The sequence below is a fragment of the Pangasianodon hypophthalmus genome, chromosome 4 (genome assembly GCF_027358585.1).
Source record: "Pangasianodon hypophthalmus isolate fPanHyp1 chromosome 4, fPanHyp1.pri, whole genome shotgun sequence".
NCBI lineage: Eukaryota > Metazoa > Chordata > Actinopteri > Siluriformes > Pangasiidae > Pangasianodon > Pangasianodon hypophthalmus.
The window spans coordinates 2899346-2908565 of record NC_069713.1 but is presented as its reverse complement, the minus strand read 5'-3'; the positions used below and the strand labels follow the sequence as shown (position 1 = coordinate 2908565).

The window sequence follows — 9220 nt, the reverse complement described above, 5'->3', positions numbered from 1 at the left end:
CAAACGCAATTTTGCAGCAAAACAGGAACCCAAACATGGGAGAAAAAAATCCAAAGGATGAAACAAACCGTCTCTAGGTTACGCATGTAACCATGGTTCCCAGAGGAAACGAGACGCTGCGTCGAAACCCTATGGGAACGCCTTCAGCCTGACCATGCTCTGAATCACGTGTGTAATCAGTCCAATCGAAGGGCGAGACGTCACAGGCGGGGTGACGTAGCGACCCGGAAGCTTAAAAGCACAAGCGGTGGATACAGCCGCAGCTTCTGAGGAATGAAGCAAGCGCTGACAGGTATCCCGGAAGTATGGCACTGAGACGCAGCGTCTCGTTCCCTCGGGGAACCATGGTTACATGCGTAACCTAGAGACGTTCCCCTTCAGGAACTCAAGCTGCGTCGAAACACTATGGGAACGAGTATGCCCATGCCGCCAGACTTACAAATCCCTGCCTAGTGTGGAAGAGCACTGCTAGGGCAAGAGAACAGAAGAGCCGGGAGTGGCTCGCATATCGAGGCCATAGAACCTAGTGAACGTCAGGGGCGTGGACCGACCAGCAGCATTGCAGATGTTCTGCATGGATACACCTGCCAAAAAGGCCTTGGAGGCCGCCACGCTTCTGGTAGAGTGAGCCTTGACCCCCAAGGGCGAGGGGAGATCAGAAGACTCATAGGCCAGACAGATGGCATCCACGATCCACCGACTGAGGGTCTGTCTAGTAGCAGGAAGACCCCTCTTAGGGGGACCAAAACACACAAACAATTGGTCCGCCCTTCTCCACAGGGCAGCTCTGTGGATGTATGCGTTCAGTGCTCGCAATGGACACATACAGTTAAGCCTCCGCTGGTCGGGCTCCCGAAAGGGAGGAGGACAGAAGGCCTGGAGTACGACCGGCCATGGTGTAGAGGAGGGAATTTTAGGTACATAACCTACTCGAGGATAGAGAAACGCTTTGGCCAGACCGGGAGCAAAGTCTAAATAAGAGGGGGCCACCGAGAGGGCCTGTAGATCCCCAACTCTCTTAAGAGAGGAAATTGCCAGAAGAAAGGCAGTCTTTATAGCGAGAAGACGATCAGAAATCCCCTCTATAGGCTCAAAAGGGGGTTTACAGAGAGCCTCTAACACCACAGCCAGGTCCCACGGAGGGACACGAGATCGCACCGGAGGCCTGAGCCTCAGCGCACCGCGGAGGAAATGTGTATCCAGGGGGTGTCTGCCCACAGACTGACCACCGTGAGGGGCGTGGTAGGCTGCAATGGCCGCCACATACACCTTCAAGGTAGAGTGGGTCAACCCTGCGGACAAACGGGCCTGCAGGAACTCCAGCACTGTACCAACTGGGGAGTTAACTGGGTCGAGCCGGCGGTCTTCGCACCAGGAAGTGAAAAGTTTCCACCTCAAGGCGTACAGTTTCCTCGATGAGGGAGTTCTGGATTGGAGAATGGTCTCAACAACCTCGGCTGAGAGACCGGAAGCTACGAGTTGTGCCCCCTCAGAGGCCACACTCACAGCTTCCACAACTCCGGGCGGGGGTGGAAGATGGCGCCCCCCGCCTGTGAGAGGAGATCCCTCCTGACGGGAATCTCCCATGGAGAGCCGTCGAGAAGGGAAATCAGGTCCGAGAACCATACTCCAGAACGGGGCTACTAGCAACAGATGGACCCCATCCCGGCGCACCCTCTCCAGAAAAAAGGCAGAAAAGGCATACAAACGCAGCCTCGGCCAAGTCTGTACCATAGCATCCAGTCCGAGAGGAGCTGGATGAGTCAGAGAGAACCAGAGGGGACAGTGCGATGTCTCCTGAGTCGCAAACAAATCCACCTGAGCCTGGCCAAATACTCTCCATATCTGCTTCACCACATCGGGGTGGAGCCTCCACTCCCCGGGCTTCGGACCCTGCCTCGACAGGGCGTCTGCTCCCATATTGAGATGTCCAGGGATGTAAACTGCTCTTAGTGAGAGGAGTTTCCCCTGGGACCATTCAAGGATCTGGTGCGCCAGCCTGTAAAGGGGGCGCGAACGCAGACCTCCCTGGTGGTTGATGTAAGAGACCACCGCTGTGTTGTCAGTGCGCACCAACACATGGCGATCTCCTAGGTCTGGGAGAAAGTGTTTCAATGCTAGAAACACAGCCAGCATCTCCAGGCAGTTGATATGCCAGGTGAGATAGCGGCCACTCCACAGACTCATGACCGCCCCCCATCCGGTGAGAGATGCGTCCGTCGCTAGCGTTACGCGGCAACAAGAAGCTCCAAGCACCGGGCCCTGGGACAAGAACCAAGGTTTCCTCCACATGTCTAAGGCACGTAGGCACCGCCGCGTAACCTTGATCATGCGGAGCGGGCTTCCCCTCAGGGAGAACCCCTTGGTCTTGAGCCACCACTGTAGGGGTCTCATGTACAGCAGGCCAAAAGGTATCACGTTGGACGCAGCTGCCATCAGACCCAGCAGTTTCTGGAACCACTTCACAGTGAGTGACCAGCCTTCTCTTACTCTCGCGACTGCTGTGAGGATTGATCCGAGCAGGAGACAGATGTACCTGCATCGAGGTCGAATCCCACACCACGCCCAGATAAGTGGATCTCTGTACTGGAGAAAACACACTTTTCTCAGCGTTTAGTCTTAACCCCAGCTCTTTCATGTGGGCGAGAACGATATCTCGATGCCGAACTGCCGCCTGCTCCGATTGAGCTAATATCAACCAATCGTCGATATAATTCAGTATGCGGATGCCCTGGAGTCGCAGAGGAGCCAGAGCAGCATCCACACACTTCGTGAAAGTGTGGGGTGAGAGTGCCAGGCCGAATGGAAGAACCCGATATTGGTAAGCTTAGCCCCCAAAAGCAAACCTCAGGAACTTCCTGTGTTGGGGAAGGATGGAGATATGGAAGTATGCGTCTTTTAGATTGATCGTGACAAACCAGTCCTCGGAGCTGATCTGAGACACCACCTGTTTGATCATGAGCATCTTGAACTTCAGTCGCATTAATGAGCGGTTCAAATGATGCAGATCCAAAATGGGACGCAGCCCTCCACCCTTCTTTGGAACAATAAAGTACCGGCTGCAGAACCCGGACTCTCTGTCATGAGGAGGGACCACCTTGATGGCCTCCTTCCTCAGGAGAGTGTTCCATCCAGCACTTCCTTTTCCATTACCAGAGCCTGCCCGGGACCCACCAAAGTGGGAAGAATCCCGCAAAAATGAGGCGGTGGAGAACCGAATGGATTCAGTAGCCTCTCTCTACAGTATGCAGGACCCATTGAGACACATTCGGCAGAAGTTTCCACGCTGCCATATAGTCTACTAAGGGAATCAGTCTCTCGAGACTGACCTCTGGTGTAACGAGAGCGGCTAGCTCGGTGCCCTGAAGTGGTGGACCAGCAGAGGATGGCCGAACTAGCTGCTCTGGAGAGCTCCGAAGAGGTAGCAAGCCTCCCAGTACCGCTACGTTCCCGGGCGGAGACTTAGAGGAGTGCTCACAGGAGACCGCTGCGCCCTGAAGCACCATGGGTGGCAGGGTTGGCAGGTCGATCTCCCAAGGGCACTGAGGAGAGACGGGCACCGTATGATGAGGCGTATACAAAAGTCCTGGGCCACAAGCATCAGGACCTCTTGGCCAAGGTCCTCTTAGACAAAAGAACGGTCCGCAGATCCGGCTTTGCCTTAGAAGACCCCGGCCCAGAGCTCTGTTTTTGCGCCTCCTGGTATGAGGAGCTGGCACACGGAGGGGGCTGCTCCCACCCAGCAGCCCCAAGAGCTAGAGAGCGGCGAGGGAGAAACCGCTGGAACGCCACCGCTTGTGTACGAGCCTCCTGGTACCTGTCGACGACGGAACTGACGGTGTCGCCGAACAGGCCAGAAGGCGCAAGCGGGGCATCCATGAGGAAGACCCTGTCCTTCTCTTTCATATCGGACAGGGTCAACTACAGATGTCTCTCCGCCGCCACCAGTGCTGCCATGGACCTGCCAATAGCGCGGGCAGTCTCTTTGGTGGCGCGGAGAGACAGATCGGCGGCTCATCTGAGCTGAGTAACATGCTCAGACGTAATCTCCACATCCTCGTCTAGCTCTTTTAGCAGATCAGCCTGGTAAGCCTGCAAAACTGCCATGGTGTGCAAGCCTGACCTACTGCCGTGTACCCTTTGCCCACCAGCGCTGAGGTGGTCCGCAGCGGCTTGGAGGGCAATGCCAGAGCCTTCAGAGACGATGCCTCGCGAGGGGACAGACAGCTCTCAAGCGTCCGTTCAACCTGGGGCATAGCCCTGTAACCATGATCATCCAGCCCCACCACATTGGCATAATAACTCGAGGCGGGACTGAATATACGGGCCAAAAAAGGCATCCCCCAGGTTGGGGAAGAAAGGCAGGCTCCGGCGTAGAGGTGGCGGCTTACTCCGCAGAAAACATTCATCAACCTTACTTTTCTGCGGTTCAGCCCGTTTCTCGGTGAGGCAGTCAATATTTAGCTTGGCCACAGCACGAGAAACCACCTCCAACAGCTCCTCATACTGGGGAGATTGAGGGGGCAAATCATCATCGGCGCCCGAGGGGGAAGAAACCGCAAAGCGGGCTTCCGATCCCAGAGATCGGGCAGTGGATCTGGTGGGTGAGGAAGGAGAAAGGGACTTGCCCATCTCCATTCCCTCCACCAAATCCATTTGTGAACCCCATGAGTGTAACCGCCGCTCCGCCTCGGCAGAAGCGGGGCCAGCACCATGAGGAACGTGGGTGAAGGCTTCCTCCTCAAAGAGAGCCCTCTGGGAGCGAAGCGCACACAGTGGCAAATGCTCGCAGTGCGAGCAGCCGGCTCCCTCGAGAGCCAACTCTTTTTTTTCGCTTTTGACATAATGCTTAGACAGACAATACAAAATCACACTGACACACACAGAGCGCTTGCTGAATGACAGAAAGCTGCCGCTGTATCCACCACTCGTGCTTTTAAGATTCCGGGTCGCTACGTCACCCCGCCTGTGATGTCTCGCCCTTCCATTGGACTGATTACACGCGTGATTCAGAGCGTGGTCACGCTGAAGGCATTCCCATAGCGTTTCGACGCAGCTCGAGTTCCTGAAGGGGAAACACTGATTAGCCATATATGTATATATATGTTTACATATATGTAAAATTGACGCTGATCAATTTTTTTCATGCTGGGATCAAAGATGTAACAAACATTTAAAAGTGTCTGAATACAACCAACATTGTTTTCTTTTAAAATGGGAAAATGTCATTTAAAAAAGCCCTGACATTTAAGATGCAATTTATACAGAAAAAATAAATGAATTCTTGTCCACAGTCTATAGAATAAATCAGTTAAACAATACTAGGCTCAGTTTATGTTTAAATATGAGTTATAGTAAAAAGCTCTATTCCTTCTGTCCGGCTATATAAAAAGTGCATTTGTAAAATACAGACGCTGATCAATTTTTTTCATATTGTTCTGCACCCACTTGTCGTCGGGGTCTGCACACACCTTACGGCCGCTCTTTAGGGTAACACTGCAGAGAGAGAAGATTTACATCAGTGTATAACTGCAATAAAGTCAGAAAATCAAACACTCTCACACGTCCCAAACCTCCACGATAATTTAAAATTAGATTATATTACATATAACCATAAAGCAACAACAGACATTGGAAAAACTTTTTTATTGATTGGTTTCATATATATAAAGAAAATAAAAGAGGGGGTGAAAGCTTACATGACTCCAGGTTTTGTACACTGACGGTCTGTTTCTTTATACTCTGTAATGAGTACCCTGTAATGGATTCGATGTGTCTGGTAACTGAAACAGCATTAATCTGGTCCAGATTTATTGGATCTGTGTGAAAACACTTATGCATTTAGTTCTGTGATTAAATGTTCAGTAATAAGATATTAGACACTTTTATTATGAGATGACAGTTGTTGTATTGTGAATTCTGGATTGCGATTGGCCAGAAGATGTTGATTAATTTTCTATAACAGCAGCTCTGACAGTAGTGCAGGTTTATATTAATGCATTGTTCTGATACGTTATCATTTCTATAGTAACAGCTCATTCACAGGGACTTGCACAGTGGACACTCCACGGAAACAGATTAGAAAATGTGTGTAATCGTTGATATGGTGAAGATTTCTCTAAGATGTTCATTTAACATTTATGTGTCCAGTGTCAACACTTTGGTTTTAAAATGTAAGTTTTTCAACATCTTCAGGACAGAGGAGTTTACACTTTTCTCAGTAACATGACAATGGCAGTGTTTTTTTGTCTTGTTAACTTGAAGATTGAGAATAAAAGAGAAGCTGGTGAGGGAACAACTGTTTATGGCTGCTATAACATGAGTGAGAACAGGAACTAACTCTTTTCACCAACATTAAATGTAACTATAAATGGACAAAACATATGAAAGGTCATTCTAATAAATAAAAGTTAACAACTGCTGTGGTATAAGAAGAATAAAACACTTGGGGATGTGCTGTTATAGGAAAATAATCAACTTCAGGCTGATATCAGTAACTCTGCTTCATCACTCCACCCTTTTACTCAGTATTTTACTGTAACCGTGTGACACATATGCAGTAGTTTATTAACGCTGGTTATTTTCTGCAACCTTGTCATCTTTTTAGGAATTTCAGCATCATTATAAACAAGGGGAGTTTAGTGATACTACTATTACTACTACTATTACTACTACTACTACTAATAATAATAATAATAATGAAAATGATAAGGACAAAAAATGAGTTAAATATTGAAAAGGTGAACTTTATCTTACTGTTGGTCTTCGTGAAGGACTGAAGGCAGGCGAGAACCAGCAGAAGCAGCAGGAGAGAATAAGAGGATATGACTGTTTAATTCACAGTTTTATTCACAGCTCAATTCACACCTCGTGCTCTCTGTTTATAAGGAGTTTCACTAACACTGTTCTGCGTGCTCAGATAGGGCACTCTTGAATAACGATATTGTTTAAACACCACAGGTGTGGGTATAGGAAGGGGAATTATCGCTATGATTTAAAATGATTAGTCATTATTTTTAGGGTTTTTTTGTGCAGCTTTTCTTTATTTTGCTTGGGATTGAGGGGGCGATTGACCCAATGTCCCCGCACTGACAGCGTCTGTGTGAATTGAACCTGCCCAAACTTCTGTTTTAAACAGTAAGCTGTGTTAAGAAGTTTATTTTATTTGCATATAACATATCTGAAATTCCATGTGATGTTACTGTGTGTAGTTGTTCTTCTGTGTAATCCTGTGGAACTGGACTCTTTGTAGCTAAATAAGAGAAGAGTTTTTTCTACCTTGCACTGCTGAGGAATCCATGTGTTCAGGTGTATCCATGTTTAAACAAAAATGGCTCACAAATTCATCTGAAATAATAAATTCAGGGACAAGGCCAAGCTGCAGAAATAAATGGCAGCAGCAAACCAGACTGTGATGGAGGAAGTGAGAATGGATTCGATGATGGCAGTGTAGAAGTTGACCATCATCTTCACGGGGAGGTGGAACTTCTTCAGCTGCCGCAAGAAGTACAGCCTCTGCTGAGCCTTCTTGGTGAGGGAGCTGATGTTCTGCTCCCACTTAAGCTCCTGGGTGATGGTGGTACCCAGGAAGCGGAAGGACTCAACAGAGGTCACCGGAGTGTCACGGAGGATGACAGGTGGGTGGGGGGCTGGATCCTTCCTGAAATCCACTATCATCTCCGCTGTCTTGAGAGCGTTGAGCTCCAGGTTGTTCATGCTGCACCATGACACCAGACGGTCCATCTCCCTTCTGTAGGCCGACTCATCTCCATCAGAGACGAGGCCGATGAGGGTGGTGTCATCTGTGAACTTCAGAAGTTTGACAGACTGGTGACTAGAAGTGCAGCTGTTGGTATACAGGGAGAATAACAGAGGAGAGAGGACACAGCCTTGGGGGGATCCAGTGCTGATGATCCGGGAGTCCGAGACATACTTCCCCAGCCTCACAAACTGCCATCTGTCTGTTAGAAAGTCTGTGATCCACCTGCACAATGAATCCAACACGTTCAGCTGTGAGAGCTTGTCTCGGAGCAGAGATGGGACGATAGTGTTGAAGGCAGAGCTGAAGTCCACAAACAGTAACCTGACATAGGATCCTGGGGAGTCCAGATGCTGGAGGATGAAGTGGAGGGCCATGTTTACAGTGTCGTCTACAGATCTGTTGGCTCTGTAGGCAAACTGCATGGGATCCAGAAGAGGGTCTGTAATGTCCTTGAGGTGGGACAAGACGAGGCGCTCAAAAGACTTCATGACCACAGAAGTCAGGGCAACGGGTCTGTAATCATTAAGTCCTGTGATCCTTGCCTTTTTAGGGACAGGAATAATCTGTGAAGTTTTAAAGCAGGCTGGCACATGGCATGTCTCCAGTGAGGTGTTAAAAATGTTAGTGAACACCGGAGACAGCTGGTTGGCACAGTGCTTCAGGGTGGAGGGGGAGACAGTGTCCGGGCCCACGGCTTTGCGGGGGTTCAGTCATTTAAACAGTCATTTAAACAAACTCTTCACCCTCCTGCCATCTGGTAAATAGTACCGAAGCATTCGGGCACTCATGACCAGACTGTTTAACAGTTTCTTCCCCCAAGCCATCAGACTCCTCAATACTCAGAAACTGGACTGACAACAAACACACACACACACACACACACACACACACACACTCAACACCATAACACTCCCTTTGCAATTTTGCACATTTCTGTATTTACTATCTAGTTTTTTTTTTCTTTGAGAGAGGTGTGAGTGGTGAGGAAGAGGGCGACACTGAGGTGTGAGGCTGTGCGGGTGATCCAGGTGTAGCATCGGAAGTCATGCAGATCAATGACTGTTGGGGGGGGTGGGGGATATCAGGTATGTCCCATTGTCTTTCAAAGCGGCAGTAAAATTCGTTCAGGCTGTTGGCCAAGCGCAGGTCGTTCACAGAGTGGTGGGCTCTAGGCTTGAAGTTGGTGATTGCCTTAAGCCCTTTCCAGACAGAGGCAGAGTCGTTGGCTGAGAGTTTCTGTTCCATTCTCTCACCATGCTCTGATTTAGCTCTTCTCACCTCCTTGCTAAGTCTGTACTTGGCCTCTTTGTATTTGTCTTTGTCCCCACAACTGAATGCAACCTCTTTCTCTGACCTCAGCTGTCTGAGTTTAGCTGTGAACCAGGGTTTATCATTGTTGTAATTCACCCTGGTGCGTGATGGAATGACGCTGTCCTCACAAAAGTTAATGTAGGACGT

At 49.4% G+C, this 9220-nt stretch overlaps 1 protein-coding gene across 1 annotated transcript; it reads right to left on the bottom strand.

The window, feature by feature from the left end:
• Nucleotides 1-259: 259 nt before the first annotated feature.
• LOC128318105 (uncharacterized) lies at nt 260-3906 on the bottom strand. Its single transcript, XM_053233233.1, has 5 exons — nt 3661-3906; nt 3330-3542; nt 3154-3238; nt 2442-2586; nt 260-1999 (listed from the first exon to the last, which is right to left on the bottom strand). The coding sequence occupies exons 1-5, from the start codon at nt 3904-3906 to the stop codon at nt 469-471; spliced, it is 2220 nt and encodes a 739-aa protein (XP_053089208.1). The 3' UTR covers nt 260-468.
• Between the last annotated feature and the right edge of the window lie 5314 nt (nt 3907-9220).